The sequence below is a fragment of the Pelobates fuscus genome, chromosome 1 (assembly GCF_036172605.1).
Source record: "Pelobates fuscus isolate aPelFus1 chromosome 1, aPelFus1.pri, whole genome shotgun sequence".
Lineage (NCBI taxonomy): Eukaryota > Metazoa > Chordata > Amphibia > Anura > Pelobatidae > Pelobates > Pelobates fuscus.
The window spans coordinates 125,650,664-125,671,670 of NC_086317.1; the positions used below are offsets into that span (position 1 = coordinate 125,650,664).

The following is a 21,007-nucleotide window of genomic DNA, read 5'->3' on the forward strand; positions in this document are numbered from 1 at the left end:
CAGTCCTTTTTAGTAGCCACTTAGTCACAAACACTGGCCAAAATTTGCGTTCAAATTAGTTTTTTGCATTTTCAAATATTAACACTAACTTTGGCCAGTGTTTGTGACTAAGTGGTTACTAAAAAGGACTGGACATACTCCATTTGCAATACCTTGGGTTGTCTACTTTTGTAAATGGTATGCCATCATGGGGGTAATTCTCATTCCTGGGCTACCATATGGTCTCAAAGGCAACGTAACCAATCTGGCGAATTTCAATGTGAAAAAACTGAAATATGTAATCGCTATATTTGACCCTGTAACTTCCCAAAACACCATAAAACCTGTACATAGGGGGTACTGTTTTACTTGTGAGACATCACTGAAGTCAAATATGTGTATGTTACTGCAGTAAAAGCAAACAGTATTTTGACATTCACAGTTAAAATGTCACGTATAACTAAAAAAAAAATGTAATTCTTATTTTCTCCCATTTTTTTTATATTTTTTTCATATTAAATTATGTTCCATACCTAAATATTTGATGTTAAACGAAAGCCCTGTTTCCCCTGAATAACATGATATATAATAAGTGTGGGTGCATTTAATATGAAAGAGGTAAATTATGGTTGGACAGACATATAGCGCAAATGCCAGGTTTTGTTTACGTTTTGTTTGGATCACAACTTGTACATTTGGCTGCGGTCTTAAGGCGTAAATCTAATCAAATCATTGTTACATAGTTACATAGTTACATAGTTAGATAGCTGAAAAGAGACTTGCGTCCATCAAGTTCAGCCTTCTTCACACCTGTTTTTTGCTGTTGATCCAAAAGGAAAAAAAAAAAACCCAGTTTGAAGCACAACTTTGCAACAAGCTAGGACAAAAAATTCCTTCTTGACCCCAGAATGGCAGTCAGATTTATCCTTGAATCAAGCAGTTATTACCCTACATTGAAAGATTATATCCTTGAATATTCTGTCTTTGCAAGTATGCATCTAGTAGCTGTTTGAACATCTGTATGGACTCTGATAAAACCACTTCTTCAGGCAGAGAATTCCACATCCTGATTGTTCTTACAGTAAAAAAACCTTTCCTTTGCCTTAGACAAAATCTTCTTTCTTCCAGTCTAAACGCATGGCCTCGTGTCCTATGTAAAGTCCGGTTTGTGAATAGATTTCCACACAATGGTTTGTATTGGCCCCGAATATATTTGTATAATGTTATCATATCCCCTCTCAGGCGACGTTTTTCTAAACTAAATAGGTTTAAATTTGTTAACCTTTCTTCATAGCTGATATGTTCCATTCCTTTTATTAATTTTGTAGCCCGCCTCTGCACTTTTTCTAGTGCCATGATATCCTTCTTTAGAACAGGTGCCCAAAATTGCACAGCATATTCAATATGTGGTCTTACCAGTGATTTATAGAGAGGCAAAATGATATTCTCGTCCCGAGAATGAATGCCCTTTTTCATGCATGACAATACCTTACTGGCCTTGGCCACTGCTGATTGACATTGCACATTGTTGCATAGTTTGTTGTCTATAACAATTCCCAAGTCCTTTTCGTGTGTTGTTATCCCTAATTCACTTCCATTAAGGGTATACGTTGCTTGTGTATTCTTTATGCCGAAGTGCATAACTTTGCATTTTTCAACATTAAATTTCATCTGCCATTTGAGTGCCCAGTCCCCCAGTCTATCTAAATCCTTCTGCAGCAAAGTAATATCTTGCTCACATTGTATTATTTTACAAAGTTTTGTGTCATCTGCAAACACTGAAACATGACTTTCAATGCTGTCTTCAAGATCATTTATAAAAATGTTAAATAGAATATTATTGTTGTTTTTATTTTTGTTTGTTTTGTTTTTGTGTGTGTGCTGAAACACATAAAACAATGCTAATTGGTGGGCAAAATGTGTTCTTCAAACCCTTGAAGGTGTTAGTGATCAAAATAAATTGCAAGGCTCTTTAGGCACATTGATTTATCAATAATGACTAATCTTACCATTGACAAGAATGAATATGATGGCTTCACATTCGTGTCTATCTCTGTAATGTATTGCAATGACTTTGTGACCAGGCAAGAGATTTAATTCTTTCACAGCATTCACAGCCATTTTGATTTTCTCAGATGACTTTTCTTAAATGATTGCTAGGGGCTGTATTGAATAATACAGTACATCAAGCATAGCTGTGCATCGGTTGTGCTGCACATAAAGTATTCAGAAAGCTGTGAATTCGGTTGAAAATAATTATCTGTAACCAGCAAATGATTCAAGGATGCTGAGAGCAAACAAATGTAAGAAATTGCTTATATTCCATGGCTTGGTGGGTACCAAATCAGAAAGTTTTTTTAAAATGTATTTTATTTATAAATTTTTTTATTGAAAACTTTTCCAACGATATGGCCGTGTTTCAATATTATACATGGCTATAGTTTGTACAATATTTATTCAATGCAAAAACCATAAACATTTCATACAAAAATAAACGGAGTGATTTCAGACCACTAAATATTATTTGCAATAGAAATCCTTGACAATGGTACAATTTCTGTAAAAAATGTTCCTTAAAGGGACACCCAGACTACTTCACCTCATTGTAATGCTCTGGGTGCAGTGTCCCCTTAACCCTGCAGCAGAAAACATTGCAATTTTAGAGTTTAAGGTTCATATAGGAGGAGGAGACGGAGATGGAGTGGTACGTAGGAAAAAAGGGGGCAGAGTGGGCAGAGGGATACTATAGTTTTAGGAACCGAGCTTGCTATTTCTAACTCTGGAGTGTTCCTTTAACTTATTAATAGGAAATTATTTAACATACACGTTTAAAAAAAGAAATTCAGAGAGTTTTTAATGCACACTGAAATTATATTCAGTGTTCCGTATTTTATTAGGAATGTCTATAAAAATATATTATATACATCAGCAATAAAAGATATCGCTCTGGACAATGTCAATTTTATAAGTCTCCAAATTAAAAGTGAGGTTTGGTCAATTTTATATATCTGACAAATCATATGTTCTCTTTGTCTCCAGTAAACATATAAGACATTCTCTATATATGGAAGAGCTTCTTCATAAAGCTCAAAGCAAACAGATTTTTCAGCATGTGTATCCACTTGAATGTTTCTGAAAAGATCGACATTTCATAACAATCCTATCAAGGAAATCTGTAAACCTATTAAATCTTTTAAGGAAATCGCGTTTTGAATATTTTTTTCTAATAACCATATCAATCAGAACATATTTTAACATAAAAAAGTAATTGTACTTAAGGATGACTGATGGCTCATTGGGTATAAGTTATGGATCTACGTCTGGGCACACTCTTCAATCTTTGAAAGTGACGTGGCTTATAAAAGATTGGGGGTTTGTGTATCACTTATAGAAAATAAATAATCTTGTTTTTTTTTTATTTGCTATTTTTTCATTTGTACGATGTGATGGTGGGAAAATGATTGCTCCTCAATGATTTGTCTGCTTTCTGTTCCTCTTCCATGAAGTTGTTGGAATATGATTGGGTTTATGCTTGGCAGTTCACAATGCTCAGTTGCCACAACACTTCTAAACAATGGAACTGTCTAGACATGTCCACTAACTTTGGCCTAGTACATCAAGTATATTGTGTTCTAAATCAAATCCAGCTTGTGCCATGTACTAAGGTTTAAATTAAGTAACAGAGCTATATCTGGCTAAGCACACCATTTGACATTTAACACAATGAAACTGCATCTTACTTTTGATTTGTATGACCTAATGCATCACCAACCAGTGATTTAGATCCAGCTGGCCTGGACAAGGTAGAGTCCATGTAAAGGTCATGTATCATCCTTTTAGCAACTATTTCATGATCGTTCTACAGTGTCTAATGCCATATCTCCAAGTAATACTCTATACTCAAGAAAGCCAAGCTGATTTTATACCTTTCCCAGTTGCCAAGCTACGGCATGCAGAAAGAACATTAAAAAGATTATAAACAGCCTATTAATAGTGAGTTAATATATATTCACTGTCTAAAGGCATTTAAGCATGTTAACAGGGTGGATGGGAAGTACAGCTATTTTTTTCAGTAATAACTACCACAGTTTTATCACTAAGAAGTGTTACTGCTTCCTTTAATGTGACAATGATTGATCAAACATAAAAGAAAATGTGGTTATAATAGATACGATGTAAAAAGTATTAAGATAATGTGCATGCAAATTGCAATATATGCGCATACACGTGTGTGTGTGTGTGTGTGTGTGTGTGTATATATATATCAGAAATGACCACACTCCAAGGACTTTGTAGAGATTTTCAAATAAAATTGAACTTTTATTCAATCCATTTAAAAAGTCAATGTTTCAGCTCCCACATGGAGCTTTCTTCAGGACAAAACAGTTACTCTCAATCATATTTTGAATAATGAGCCAAAATATGTAAACTATGTAAATTGAGCTATTTAAAGCCCCCAGTCTGTACTCTGAGTAAGCAGGACAGGGCTCAAGTCCTGCAGGAACGTGTGGGAACGGCGTTCCTGCACTTTTTCTAGTGCAGGAACGCCGTTCCCGTTTATGGTCCTGCAGGCACTCAGGGGGCGGCAAAAAATGCCGCCCCCAAATGTCCCCGTGTTCCCCCTGTCATGGGGGGCCCAAGAGGTGGCCTAATGGCCACCTGAAGGATCCCCCCTGGCCGGCTCTTGTCTCGCTGTCAGACGCGGCGAAGGAGCTGTGTCCTCTCTGCTCCCTCTCGCCGCGCCGTTTGCTGATGCTGGGAGATGGAATATGACATCATATTCCGGCTCCCGGCATCAGCAGACAGCCCGCGCAGCGAGAGGGAGCAGAGAGGACACAACTCCCTCGCCGCGTCTGACAGCGAGACAAGAGCCGGCCGCACTGAAGCCCCACTTGTCCCCAGGGACAGGTCCACGCCAGCTCCCCAGGTAGGGAGGCTGGGTGGACATTTTTGTGTGTGTCTGTGAGTGTGTGTGTATGTGTCTGTGAGTGTATGTGTATGTGAGTGTATGTATGTGTGTGTGTCTGTCTGTCTGTGAGTATGTGTGTCTGTCTGTGAGTCTGTGTGTGTGTCTGTGAGTGTATGTGTGCACCTGAGTGTGTGTGTACGTGTTTATATATGCATGCAAGTTTTGTTTTTTTCTGGTGGTGGGGTGAGGGTGGAACTCGAGTGAGTTCCCACACTTTATTCCCCAGGACTTGACCCCTGGAGCAGGATATATTTGAACTAGAAGTTAAATTACTCTCATCATTTTTCCCCCAGTTCTGACCGTGTACCACCTCATGTAAAATCAAGTTACATGAGGTGGTATCTCAAATCTTCATTTGCTATTCAGTCATAGGGGTGAAGGTTTACTCAGAAATGGATTATATACTTTGATGTCTCTTTCTGTGAATCCTTTTTCAGCAGATGGTGTTGAGTGACAATATCTGATTGCAGTGCTAGTGGGAGATTAGTAGAATTGAGTAAAATAGTCCAATACCTTATTTTGTACATGAGGTTCTGCAGCTAGTTGCTATGGTGTACAAAGCACCAATACATAGCACCCATTTTAAATAAATCTGCCGATGGCCATTTTGATTTGATGTCAGGGTATAAGTACTGCAGTCAAGACTGTCACAATCAAACTGGGACAGTAGACAGATATGATGTTCTATATATAGCCTGTTATGTTTATGTGATATATGTATAAATCGGCTCATCCCTCTTGATTTTAGATGAGACAAGAATGTAAAATTTTAAGAGGCTTGAGGTTAGACATTTCAAATCTTATCATTGTAATTTTGGCATGGCAATAGACCTTAAAGGAACACTATAGTGTATACAAAGATACAAACATATTTCTGCCACTGTAGTACAGGAATCAATGTTTAGGTTTCTGCCCCTCGCCTTGCAGGAAGGTGAAGGTTTAAAAATGTTCTATCACACCGAACTGGTCTTGCGATAGTTGCCCTGAATACATGGCTAAGGTCATCAATCTTGAAGATCTCAACTTATCACATGCTTTCCCATAGCATTGGGAGGCAATTGCGCATGCGTGGCAAAACACCTTGCTGCGTCAAACAGCATCTCCTCAGAGAGATGCAGTAAATCAATGCATTCAGTGCCTCCATGCAGAGCTCCTTCATGCAGAATTAGGAAGCATGACTAGTGGTCATCTGAGTGACTGCCACTAGAGGTGTAACTCTTTGAAAAGGCAGTGTTTACAGTGCTAAGCTTGCAGGGACATGCTATGGACACCAGAACCACTACTTTAAGTTGCAGTGGTTATGGTGACTATAGTGTACCTTTAAGCAATTAACGAGTCATGTGAGTAAAGCAGCAGCAATTCCTGATAATGTGTAATAAGGGTATAACAGTATAACACCATCTGATACAATGTATTGGGATTTTGAAACGTCTGGTTCTCAGTACTAAGGAGTCCTCCAGATAATAAGCAACTGTTGTAACTAAAAGAACAGAATATGTTAGGCTTTTTAATGCCAAGACAAACTTGGTTGGCTTTAACCTCAATAGCGGGCTGTAGTGGTTATGGTGCTTGGAGTGTTCCTTTAACAAAATAAACATGGCTATCCCTGACACCCATAATCCTACCTCTCATCAGTCACACTGATAATGTGATAATGAAGAAACTTTACTTTTGTATTATCATGTGTGAGCCAATCAAATCTAGATAATTAACAAATGTAAATGATATGATAACATTATACAAATATATTCATGGCCCATACAAACCATTGTGTTGAAATCTATTCACAAACTGGACTTTACATAGGACACAAGGTAATGCGTTTAGACTGGAAGAAAGAAGATTTAGTCTAAGGCAAAGGAAAGGTTTTTTTTTTTTTTTTACGTAAGATCAATAAGGATATGGAATTCGCTGCCTGAAGAAGTGGTTTTATCAGAGTCCATACAGATATTTAAACAGCAACTACACTGAACATAATTATAAACACAACACTTTTTTTTGCCCCTATTTTTCATGACTTTTTCTATGTACACAAAAGGCCTATTTCTCTCAAATTTTGTTCACAAATCTGTCTTAATCTGTGTTTGTGAGTACTTCTCCTTTGCCGAGATAATCCATCCACCTCACAGTTGTGGCACATCAGGATGCAGTTTATAATTTTGTTTAGTGTAGATGCATACTTGCAAAAACAGAATGTTCACGGATATAATATAAGGTAAATGCTTCTTGATCCAAGGATTGATCTAACTGCCATTCTGGGGTCAAGAGGGAATTTTTTTTCAGATTTTGTTGCAAAATTGGATGTGCTTCAAACTGTTTTTTTTTTTTTTACCTTCGTTTGGATCAACAGCAAAAAACAAATGTGAGGAAGGCTGAACTTGATGGACACATGTCTCTTTTTTAGCCTATGTAACTATTTAACTGTGCAATGGTAAGCTGAGAGTAATGGGTCCAGTTTTCAGTCTATAATTGCCTCCTAGACTAAATGTGATAATGCATAAGTAGTTTTTTTTCCCCTCATTATCGGTGTGGCTTTAGAGGGAGCTACCATTTGTGCCAAATAGAGCATGATTTGACGAAACATGTGAGATGGTGCTCATAGACTTATGTCCTGTAACCTCTACAATAAGCTGTAGTCCTTGTGATGCTTTACATGTCCCTTTAAGTCTAGAATAGATTCACTATTTGAACTTGGAAACATTTTAGTATGCATTTGTTCACTGTGCATGGCATAAGTAGTGTACTTAAAGAAATACTGTTGAATAAAATAGGAGGTTATTGTGTATAATTGTTGGTTGTATACATTAGATTTAAAAAAAATTGAAAAATAAGTTAAAAAGGAAACATTTAAAGGGACACTTTGGGCATTAAAAAGGCTTTAGCTTAATGAAGCAATTTAAGTGTATAGATAATACCTCTGCTCATTTAAGAATTAAATCACTTTTGTTTTGATTCATGCTGCATAATCCACACCTTCCCTTGCTGTGACTCAAACAGTCTGCATTCATTTTTTTTATTTTTTTTTATTTTTTATTGTATTTTTTCAGTGCATATAGAAGTTTCAACACGCTTGAGGTACCCTTAATGGCATTCCTCAGGCACATCAGTATGTAGTACAAAGGGGTGAGCGAATGTTTTTTATATTAATAACAAGCTAGAACTGGATAGGTTATTTAAAAGTAAAAGGTACGAATTTAAACTACAGGTTCAGATGCTTAAGGGAAACAGGCTTAAATTAGTAGTGAGTTTCATGCATTAGAAATACATTTTAGTACAAGCTTAAGTTGTTGGGCATGTTTCTTTAACATATTGGTTATTTGTATGGTAGCTTGGTCTAACCAGTGTATGTCTGCACGAGAACTATAGGTAAGCAACATTGCATGGTATAACATCTGGCATATGATCTATAGTAGCCTAAGGGAATAAGAAAGCAGATTTAATCTATGATTGTACCAAAAGCAGGTCGGGGCATTGTGTTCTGTAAGGTCTGCACAGGATCAGCTATTCTGCCGCAGAATTCAGTGCAGCAATCACTCGTCCAATGCTTACTGCTTGAGGGTGGACCATGAGTCAGGTAGGTCAGCCGATGCCTAGTGGTGGGAGGCTGGTAGCTGGTGGGTGCTTGTGTCCGTCTGCAGCTCTATGGGAGGGGAGACCACGCCGGGCTCTGAATGCTTGGCACTTCGTCTTGAGGCCTTCTCGCTGCACGCCGCGGCTGACCGCCTTTTGCTGTACTCCCACTCTTCCCACTACCTGAGCATGTGTGATAGGACCTTGGGCCTGCCGGAGCCTTGCTCTCCTGGGACCTCTCCGGGTATGAGGGCGGTGAGTCAGGCTTCTGTCTTGAGAGTCCCATTAGGAGGTCTGTTGCTCCCAACGGTTGTGGATGTCCGTGGTCTGCGGTGCAGAGTTAGGTGGTGTTGTTGGCCCTGTATGCTCCGCTGTGGTTTCGCTGTGGCCATTTTGCAGCCTCCACGTGGGTGCGGCTGTGGCCGGGCGCCATGGCGTGTAGCAGCCTTTCGTTGCATGCGCCTTTCCAATTTGCGCCAGAATGCCATGAAGATAGCTTTCAGCCGTGCTGCATAATCATTGTGGTCGGCTTGACTTTCGGGCGGTTTTCCTCTGCTCTTTCCGGGTTGCTGGGGTACTTCCACAGTGGCAGTCCCAGGGAAAATCCGAGTTTGCTGGCTTCCAAGCTGTATTGTGGGGTAATCGTCCCCAGCGAGGACCGGGATATCCCCTGCCGGTCCAGAGGGGGGGGGGGGGCAGCAGGGCTGTGGTGAGTCCTCCCGTGTGAGCGTGTCCTGTGCCGGGAGATCGTCCGCCTCCCCATGCATCAGGTTCCACTCTTGATTAGGCCGCATGGCCGGTGCTGGCTGTTCCGTGGTGTTTTTGTGCCAGGCAGGTACCATTCTGTTTCTTGAGGTCTCCTGTGTCCGTCTCCGGTCACCGTGTGCCACTAGCATTATTAGTTCGGTCGGCGTTGGTATGATTGTGCCCACTTTTACAGGAGCTCTAGATGTGTGCGACCGGCCATCTTGGCTATCAGGCCCTGCCCCCATTTTAATTTGTTTTTATTTTCAATCATATGTTAGCTTACTTTAGCAGTTTTTGTCTCTTGCTCTGTAAATTGAATTTTAATCAAACACAGGAGTATTCTAGAAGGCTATTAATGGATTAGAATTTCTAAATTAAGCAGACTGTGCAATAAAGGAAGCATAAACATTAGATGACTCTTTACAGGAAGTGTTTAACTCTTATGTTCCGTCGTTTTCCTCTCAACCAGTGCTGGTCCTGCAAATTACTGCAACTTCTGTAATCTAATTTAACTATGGGAAATCTGACTTTATTTTTAACAGTAACAAATCAACCTTTCATGCTAGAGAGGTTTATATGACTACTATAAAGTTGGATAATCTTTGACATGCAGAACAAAAAAAATCAACCTGTTCTTCCTTTCACAATAATTATTACTAACTTTTACTAACATTTTATATTATGACATGTTAATTATTGAAATTAATAATGATCATTTTCTGCATTAGGATAGTTTTCCTAATCTTTGATCAGTATCCATAGTGGTTGACTCTTTTCTCTTGTAGTTGAGTGCTTGTAGACATCACTGATATCCCTGTGTTTTGCTTATAAGGAACATATGATAACATGTAATGATGAAGCTTTATGGAATGTTTAATTGGTCATTCTGGCTATATTATATGATGTAGGTAATTTTATTTTTCACTGTTTATTTTGAGTTTTGCTACGTTTCTTGTAATTTGTGTAGAGCTGAGTTCTGTGTATTGCTTGTTTAAATGTTTTGTGGCATATTGTGTATTGTGCATATTGTGTATACATTGTTTATCCATTGTACAGGTCTGTGGATTCAGTTTTCACTTTGTAATTAGTGTTATAAATAGTGTTATTAATAATAGGAAAGTTTAAATATCAAACCACAATAAAGGTGTAGGATTTGCTTTATTTCTTGGCACAGTGGCCGTTGACCGCTTCTTTAATGCCAGTGTTTACCCAGCCTGATACATCTGGGTAAAAATATATAGAGCCATAAAATGCATTGTACATGCAGTTACGGTTTAAAAAAAAACAAAAAACAATGCAATTCCTTGGTCAATAATCCCAAATTAGTAAAATCCCAAATGGTTATACTAACTACTGTACCAGTATGGGTTTTATACTTTCATGCCTTAATTTAATTAATTTAAAGTTATGATACATATATGATACATTGATGTTTCATCATTTTAGAAGATGTACACTGGAGATATAATACCCACAGAGATGTTGAACTGGCCACCTCAACATTTAAATGAAAACTAGGAGCTATAGTCGAAGAAAGTTGTATTAAAGGTAGAATGGATTTCAAGGCAGTCTGTTTTACTTTTCATAGACTACAATGCTGGAGATTTTTTATAAAAGAACTGGCTCTAGTTTAGTCATCAACCACACGCTTCTTGTGATCTGTGGATGACTAGTCTTCAAATCCCAGTGGAACATCATCCGTATTTTCTCTTACTTTTTTGTTAGTACATATCCTGATTTGGAACCTGAAGGGTTGAATTACAGAATGGCCCATCTCAGATTTGTTTTTTCTTATACCCCTAATACTACCATAACCTCCATTGTGTCTGAAGTTTTGGAAGAGCTCAGGCCTAGGGTCTAGGTCTAGGAGGTAGATTTAGATTTTTTTCTGTCTGTTTCCAGTCATCATACGGTTTCTTCTTCTGTTTTATAAAATGTATTTTTCTAACATAGGGATACATTTACATACCAAATAACCCGTAATAATATTAGAAATAATATGATCCCAAAAGTAAACATAATGTGCAGGGACCAAGACATTTTGTTTGTACACCACTGACTGGAACCTTTAAGAAATTTTGGATACTAATAGTCCCTTGTTTTGTTTTTGTACATTAACTTTGTTGCAGCCACATGACTAGTCTAGTTAATTACAAAACCAAGTAAAATGGTTTGCTTTTTAGATCTGAAGGAACGGACTGAAAGTCCAAATGAGAGAATAACTATTAAAAAGGAAGCACTACCTTTAATAAATCTAAGGAAACCTTTGAAAAAGGATTGTCCAAAAAGAGGGAGGGAAAGGCTAGAAAAATGTGTAATGTCTATGTAGAAGACATACAGTGGAAGCATATAGACACAGGGAAATCTTTGTAAAGGATCAGCTAAAAAAGCTGAACAAATATTGCCAGACTACCTTCCCAGAAGAGCAGGAATGTACAGAGGTAATAGGATAGGTAGGGGGAAGAGTAGATAAACAGAGAACCACCCCCTCAAAATCCCCCTAAGCCAATTACTAAAATAAGTAAAGGCTATCCCTATAATACCTCGGCACCGTGGATGAGCCACTAAATGCCTACCTGAACCTCTGTCCCTTCCTCAGCTAAGATAAAAAAACACACTTAAATTAACTCAAACTAGTGCATAGTGCTACTAAGTGAAGTAAAGTGAAAATAATAAATGGCTCGACGCGCGTTTTGGCATGTCAGCAATTGCTCCTGACGACGGAGTGCTGACACGCCGAAACGCGCGTCGAGCTATTTGTTTATTATTTTCACTTTAGGGCTTCCTTTTTAATAGTTATTCTCTCATTTGGACTTTCAGTCCGTTCCTTCTTTCTGTCTTTTGCCTTACTAGTGGGTTATCCCCAAACAGAGAATAACGAGTGGGTTTTCTTTGGGGCTTAACATCTGGTCCTTTTATTATTAGGGACCTTTTTGACTGGCTCCTTCATTGTTTATTGCTTCATCCCTGCTTTTTAGATCTATTTTTGTGCTTGTTTGCTCAATCAATAATATTTTTCAACCAACAACATTCTATGAGTAAATTATACAAAGTGTTGGTGTAGTATTGATTAAATGCAAAACACTGGAAACAAAGTATTGAGTTATATAATTCCATTAAGTGTGGTAAAAAAACTAAAACATACTTTTTTGGGTTTTTCTGTCTAATCTTATTTAGTTAAAGTTGCAACTTAGTTAAAGTTGCAGTCACTCAATCCCAGAGGGTACAAATAATACAACTCAGTGCCCATTTATTAATCAATAGTTAATTTTGCTCCATTCCTTCTGTTTTCGTGATAGCAGACATTGTAGACGAGAAGCAAGCAGACTCATTACAAGATCTCTACAGGGCCCTGGAACAGGCCAGTTTGTCCCCTCTTGGAGAACAGCGTCTTTCGACCAAAGTGGAGTACAAGAAGTCTTTTATAAAAAGATGTAGTGATCCAGTAGTCAATGAAAAACTTCACAGACTGCGAATTTTGAAAAGCACTTTAAAGGTAGGATTTTAGAAAAGACATATGAGGGCAACCTGGGGTCGTCGAGAAAATACATAATTTTTAAATAACTCTTACATTTATCAACAAAATTGAAGTATGGTAGTATTATTTATGGAGACATTTAAAAGGTTTCATGTGTTAAACAAATGTTTCCATCCAAAAGTAACTATTTTAAGCAATATGGAAGATACGAATTGACGTTGACATTGAACAATATGCACAATCTTCTATACTGTAGAGACTTTGATATTTAAATACTGTATTATGCAAATGTTGCATCAGAAAGTTTAGCACAGATATCTGTACCTTTAAATATGTTGTCCTGTTCATATGATAAATTTCCAATATATAGTCTCTTTGCATTATGAGTTTTTATAAATACTCTGATATGTGTTCATATCCTATAAGTGATCCATTTTACATTTCACATGGAGAATCATTTGAAGTGATGAAATTACATTGGCAGAATTATTCTGATGTTTCCCGGTTATAGAATAAAGTTCTGTGGATAAAACACTGATTGCTTTTTTATATCAATGTTTTGTTGTTTTATAATTTGTACATTAGTACAAGATAAGCTTTGCAATGTATTTAAATATTACATGATTAGTCACAAATAGTAAAGACAGAGCTACATATTTTATTATTCTTGTTGTTAAGTGACTAACCTAATTCACTTGGTTTACACAGAACCTCAAAATCTGACTAATCCTATTCAACTGTCTGGATTTCTTACTACATATTTTATCTAAATTCTCATTCTTGGTGATCATGATTACCGAATGTATCCAAAACTGGAATTTTCTTTCAGTTGCTGTGTATTGATTCCCTGATTTGTTTTAGGTTTTTGTTTGTTTGTATGTTTTTTTTTTTACAATTTGTTTTAATGTTTTTGTATGTGTTTCAGTTTGTATGGACCTTATTTATCTCTAAAGTTATTCAGCCTTAATTATGTTGGTGTATTGTACAAATGTGTGCAACGGTATAGAGCAATAAACCGTGGGCTTCATTTCTGCAATTAAAGCTTTTGTTTTTTTGCTAATTTGTTATGAATCTTGACATTATTTGAGTCATGTGTTTCACATGTTTAAGATAATGCCAGGATAAAGAAAGAGGAAAAACAATAACGTAGAATGTCCAATAGATGTATATTCAGCTCACGTGACCTATGTAATACCTCTTAGAAAGAAAAACATAATCACCTTGTTGAAGAACGATCGTATTTCCTTCTGACCCTGATATGATTTAGAATACTTATAAAAGTGAAATTGAAAATTTTGATATATAAAAGCGGAATTGAAAATTTTGTGAAATTTTTGTCAAATCGTCATGATTCAGTTGTATGTGCCTTAAATATAGCATGTAGTGTTTTATCCATTTGTTTTTTGTTATGTTATGTTCATTACATTTTTACCAAACTATAGACCTATTTAGCACTGATATCATGTACCTATTAATTTGTAAATAAATGTAATAAGGAAAGAATTGTTAAGAGCTACCCTAAAGGGTACAGGAAATCAATGTAATGATTTCCAAATGGGTGAAGTGTGAGATAAGCAACAATAAAGCACTTCAAAATACTGACTCAAGCATTCATCATTGACTGTAGAGAAGCAGTATGGTTCTGGAGAGCTCAATTAGTAGACAATTGCAGTAATTGATATGGGACAGTATAAGAGTGTGAACAAACTCCTTGCAGACTCAAAGATGACACCTAGGCAACGAGCTGGGGTAAATAGGAGTTCCATCAACTTACAGAATGAGAGGATTGATTTTGTAAAAACAGAATGTAAGCTCGATTTTAGAGGAATTAAGCCATAACAAATGGAAAATGGAGGAGAGGCAGCTGATAACATCTTCAAGAAGGTCTGGAAAGAGATCAGGGCAGGAGAGGTAAATCTGGGTGTCATATGGGTGGTGCTGTAATTAAAAGGAACTAATATATTTTCCAGGAGAGGCAGTAAAAAAAGGCCAAGGAAGGTGGTGTTACCAAAAAATTATATACTCAAGAAGAATTAGTAGAGAGAACGAGAACCATGTAAGGGTTAGGTCACAAAGTCCCAGTGTGTGAATGGTTTGGAGAAAAAGTATTTGATCAACAGTGTCATATGCATCAGAGAGGTCTAGCAGAATTGGTATGGAGTAGTGACCTTTGGATTTGGCCACAATTAGTTTATTAGTCACTTTCTGTCAGGGTTATTCACTGAAATCTTAATATTCTCAAAATTAAGCTGAATAAAAAAAAATTACACAAGGTAAATGAGAAAAGGCCTGATAAGGTGACAAAGAATGTAATTGAAGCTGCAGGTGGTGAGGCAAATGGAAAGGAGATGTAAAGATGTCCTGTTCAGTAACTAGGTTGAAAGTTTGAAAGACAAGAGAAGCAGAAAACAAGAGAGGCTGAGAGGGATGATATAAGTCAGCATAATTCTTCCCTCAAATGATAAATTGTATCAGTAGAGTAGCTTGCAAAGTTGTTAGCTGTTCGGTTAGTTTTCATTCGTAGTAAGGCTATGGCTGGGCAAAGTAAGGTATCAAAGAGTCCATTGGAATTATGAGAGCAAAGAGATGGCAGTGTTGAGAGCACAACATGTGTTTGCAGTAGAAACTGTTGCACTGTGTCGTACTTCCTCCACTTCAAAGTTCAGCTGAGCAGGACCATCTTTATTGGTTACAGCTTAACTTAATGTGCCAAGAGTGGAAGTGTGCCTGCCTTAAGATATATAGGAGAGCTACCTTGTCCAGGGCAGAGGTGAGGCTAGAATTACATAATTTGACAGAATTTCTGCAGAGTGAGCGTGCAAGAGTGAACAAGCTTATTTATCTGTGTGTTAGTCCATGTAAAATAATATGATCACTGCATGTGGCGTCTCAAACAATGTTTATTTTTGTCTGATTTCACAAAATTATATGAATTTTTTTTTTATGCTCATACAAGAAATTAAACCCTGGCTGCCAGGGTAAAAAACAAAACATCTAACCACTAGGCTACAATGGTGTTTAATGTGCCCACAATGCTCAGTTTCAATACCAGTAGTACTTGTCTGCTAATATGTCCTTTAATCCCAGCATTTTGTGTCTGCTGACTGTGTGTTTGCTGACTATCCCAGGTATCCAGGTACAAATACTATAATTATTGTCTCTGTCCTCCAGTCTTTTTTTTTTATTTATTGAATTTTTCTGTGCTGTTAATATTTCTTTGTATCAGAGCAGGAATTGTCTAAGCACTTCATTGCAACTGACTATTGTATAATTTTCAATATGTTTTAAGTTTTTCAGTGCCATATAGATCACTCACATTGCTGTGCAATGTGCATCTCTGCCGCTTACAATGTTTAAACAAATGGAATAAGATATGACAGAGGATAAGATTTTACAAAACTGTAATTGTATTATTATTAAGTAAAGTAAAAAGCATACATTATGTTGGGTACATGCTGTAAAAATATTAAAAAGAAATGTTTTCTCCATCTAATTAAAATAAATTTGACATTTACCTTTTTGGACATGGCTGGTCATAATCATACATATAATACCGTTTAGTTCCCTGTAAATTTAGGAGGAAACTTCAAAAACTCGTTGCTCCAGATAAAAGGAAGTAGATATATAAAGTCCTACCTACATTATAAATCATATAAAATGTACCGAGCATCTCACATAAGCAGGCGTACGAAATGCTCGAACATGGTAAAGGATAATACCATACTATACTATTCCTACTTTACTTGTTTGGAACTCAAGGTGAACACATCATTCATAGACCCGATCAGTCTACTACTTCAAATTACTACTCATAATAGCAGATCTTGTCTAATTATTAGAGCTGTATTTCATAATGCAACATTTGGGCCTGCCGTTAGGGTAATTTTATTCTCAAAACAGTGAATTGTAGTGAATTGAAGATGATATTGTAATTCTAAAGCCAAGGTAACGGAATTGTAGAAATTCTTAAATTCAGTTTTATTTCCAGCATGGCTAGTCTAACCTAGATAATTGCTTATTTCCAAATTAGTTTTTTTTAATTGATGTCAGTTCTTCGTTTATAAATATATACCCCATTAGAGAGCATCTATGAACCAGCCACAGTTGACAAAATCTTAACAATGAACGGTGTGTAAAATAAAGTTGCAAGAATTAAAGGTCTTATAATTTATAAGTAATGGTAAATTGGATTCCTAAAAATATGGTATAAAAAAACCAACAGCAACAATGTTGTTTATTTTTAACGTCAGTGTTTTAGTGCCAGTGTGGTAAGATAGCTTTAACTTTGGGATATATTTGCACAATTATAAAATGTACTAACTACTATGTATCTGATTTTTAGAATTATTGGTGCAAGTGCACAAATACAGTTATCTAATGCTGGGACAGGACAACCTTTGGCACTCCAGATATTGTGGTCTGCATCTCACTTGATGCTTTGCCAGCATTATGGTTGTAAGAGAATTATGGGAGCTGCAGTCCACATCTGGAGAGCTGCAAGTTGCCTAGCCTGATTTAGCGTCTGGGTTTATGTTGGGAATGTATTCATTCTTGCCTACCACAGAGTGATAAGTAGTCTAGCTCTATAGAAAATGACAAAAACACCAAACGCTATATTTATTACACACAGAAAAAAAAAACAGAGCAAATTAAAGGCAAAGTGTGAAATACAGAGGAACATTTTATTGGTTTTCATGGTGATTGTTTGATCTTTAGGAGAATTGCAACTATTTTGTTGATAACCTTGGCATTAAATGGAGATAGAATGTAACAACGCCTTCAGGTTATTATGAGCAAGGTAAAAGATCAGTCTTATTTTTTTTATTTTTTATTTTCAATGTTCAGAATTATTTTCCATTTCCTTGTGAACTGTCTGACTAATTATTTTTAATGTAGAATATGAGCTTACGTTAACGTTGCACTTAAATCATTCAAAAAGTATAACAAATATATTACTTTTTGTATTTTTCAGGCCAAAGAAGGAGAAGTAGCTATTATTAATAAGATTCTGGAAAAAACAGATCTGACATCTAAAGACTTTCAAGAATGGAAGCAGCTATACCTTGATCTTTATCAAGACATCTGTCCAAACAATAACCTAAAGGACTGTGAAAGTGCTTCTTCGGAAGTAGATGCCCTCATCCAGTCTCTAGCACATTCACATTCATATATTGAAACGCATGTATAATTGTCTTTATCCACTGAAACCCCTGAAAAATTGATATTTTCTATTAATATATGGAAAGTCTAGTAAAAAAAATAATCTATTTTAATGTTGCTGATCTAAGTGGAGTAATTCATATATGGTACCAATGCCAATTTCTATGTTTGGCATTTGTATATTTTCTATGCTGTCAGTGCTCAGCTATGTGTTTATTTTGTGGTTACAAAAAAATAAAATGTGTAAATGTTAACTGAGCTATAAATAGGAAGCAATTTTCTTAGAGCTTCGTATATGAACAAAATTTTGTAAACCTTTAAATATCTGGGTGAAAGTACAAGTTTGGCAAATGACAGAAAATGAAAAACATTTTTTACAATTCCTAAAATACTGTAACTAAGTCTCAAAAAAAGTATTTCACGTTGTAGGTATATTTTTGAGGACGTAGAGTAGATTAGAACTCGGAAAACATGAAGATAAAGCTTTATGCGATCTGGAAATTGATTGTTTTATAAGATATGTTACTAACAATTATTAGTATAAGCCATCTTTTGCTATTGCTTTTACATGTCTACGCTCTGGGAAATCCACAGTCCTGCTATATCAACGTCAACCCCACAGCTTATGAAATGTACCACATCGCTAGTATATATTATACAGTGCCATAAGTATATTAAAACTCCCAAAAACTACCTCCCTGAATATTTTCAATTGCACCAAAGTGTGATCGTCACTGATAAATCATGTCATAGTAGAGCTATACATATAAATAAATCATCCTGAGATATTATTTAAGATATTAATTTAAAATATATATATATATATATATTTACATCTAATTTTACATACATAGATGTTTCTATGAAACTTTTTCTAAAGTTATATCAAAAAAAGTTTTTTCCTTTTTTCCTGGTCAAACTGTCAAGATTGTACACTATTTAGAGCCTATAAAAGAGAAAATGAGAATTTGTTAGTTATTAGTCTTTTTTTTTTTTGCACTTGTGCTTTTGTCTTTGCACTACTAAACAATCTGGAAGCTAGTAAAAATGGTCATTTTCAGAAAAAAAGTGATGTATACTTTTCTATTAAACATAGATTTTGAAGGAAAATTCAACCTTTAGATTTGGAATGAAAATACATGATAATTTGAAACCTCTTTTTACAGCAGAATCTTATAAACATTTGCCAGTGTTACTTTGATGGGTTTCTAAGGGTACACAATGTAAATGAGTTATGCCTGAATAACTTTAGATTCAAATGCGACAAGGAGCATTATTAAGTTACTAGTAGATGTAGCCATTTACAGCTGATAAAAAATTAAACACAAATGACAGTGTGTTCTCATCAAGACAAAATACTTGTACAAAAAGAAAAGCGCTTAAAACTTACAACCTTACAATACTGACAATTCAGCAAGACCCAAACACCAAGTGCTTTTTATTGTAAACTGCTTTAATAGTGCTTATAATGGAAACATCATCAATATAACTTTCAATAAATAAACAGCACAATAACTTACTTAAAGGGTAGAATGCAAAGTTCTACCACGTCTCTAAGACCTGTAGCTAAACCTCTCTGTGGTTCATTTTGGTGGTCAAATGAAATCTGAAATTGCCAAATTTTTAAAACAATAACAAAATTTAAATATTTTTCCAGTGCTATTGGCTGATTAAAAATTAAGTCTGGTGTTGGAAAGGCATTGCATGTATTCAAAACTGGTTTAATGGATTAGGGTGTCCTCAAAACATTTCCAACATTAAATTTTAAATTGGTTCTTCTCCAACATATTTGTAAATGTTTGTGAATTTCAACATAAGATAGTTGTACTTTAACTTTTTCTTTTTTTTAATTTATGGATCATGTATGCTGAAGTAATTTGCAATGCAAACTTTATCAGGTAAAGCACATATTTTTTCTATATCTATACAGCTCTAAAAAAGTGTCCTTTATAGCAAGCACAGACTGAGCACAAAATATATTTGTATGAGGAACTTAATCACAAATTACGCACCCTGTCCAATTATTTGTTTAACAGTATATGTTTTATTTCTACACTGAAGAAAAATATCTACTAAATAAGTGGGATCTATTGTGTGTGGCTCATCTATGTTTATTTATAGACAATTGGGTTTATTTACAAGACAAAAGATTGTAGTGCATTGATATGTTTTATTTTTTTTATTATTTTTTTTTTTTTTTTAAAGAAGTGCAATTTTTAGGCTAAAGTAACTGCTTTGAGCAAATTCTCTAACTCTCTTTCCTAAATTTTGCAATTTGTTTTTCAATTCACTATAACACAGTGTTTAGTAAATAAACCAAAAGATAGTTTCGTTTTTTTCCTTTTGTAGTTTCTTGGAAAAAGTAAAAAAAAAACGTGTTTACACAAGCATTCTTATAAATCTTTGATATTTTGACTATGTGCAGGTTACTTGCATGTCTATGTCCAAATGAAATATTTATGTTTTTTTCATGTAAAATTACTATGGATGCTACTGGAAAAATATGATATTCAAATATTTTTAAGTGGGAATTAAACCTCTAGTTCCGTTTTGGACTATGGGCTTTATTTCATTTAAAATGATGATGCATTGCAGACAATATGTATTATTACACAATACATTCATGTGAAATAAAGGTGTTTTATCATCTTTAAACTTTGCCTGCGCAGCTTGCTGAATGTACTTATGTTTAGAAATATGCCAGTATTTATAGTAGTTTTTAGAGCCAAATATTGGAGTATTCTTTATTTTTTCATATTTGGTTGTAAATGTTTTATAAACATTACATAACTTGCACATGAGAGGAGAGGCCTTTGCTGGGTATATTTTGCTTAATTACCATATGAATTCAAAATAAATATGCAGTTTTGGTTAGGAAAATGAGTGCTGAAATAGTATTTGTATAATTTGAGAGAAGAAGTATGTTTGGATAAAATAGACGGGCTCTTTCTGCATGAATAGAGAAAGTTCTGCTAATTGGAATTTCTATTAATATGTGAAAAAAGAAAAACTTGAATGTGTCAAACTGGTTTGTGCCTGTGGGAAATTCACCAGTGCTTCTTTTACTCGACCAATCAAACTTATTAAAATCATCTTTCAAATTT

At 35.6% G+C, this 21,007-nt stretch overlaps 1 protein-coding gene across 1 annotated transcript in view; it reads left to right on the forward strand.

Moving 5' to 3' along the window:
• Positions 1 to 18,682, forward strand: part of CNKSR2 (connector enhancer of kinase suppressor of Ras 2) — a 354,304-nt gene extending 335,622 nt beyond the window's left edge. The window contains exons 23-24 of the mRNA XM_063450253.1: positions 12,565 to 12,761; positions 17,716 to 18,682. Of these exons, the coding sequence (XP_063306323.1) occupies positions 12,565 to 12,761; positions 17,716 to 17,931 (413 nt within the window). The 3' untranslated portion in view covers positions 17,932 to 18,682. The remainder of the gene's footprint in view (positions 1 to 12,564; positions 12,762 to 17,715) is intronic.
• Positions 18,683 to 21,007: the final 2,325 nt, after the last annotated feature.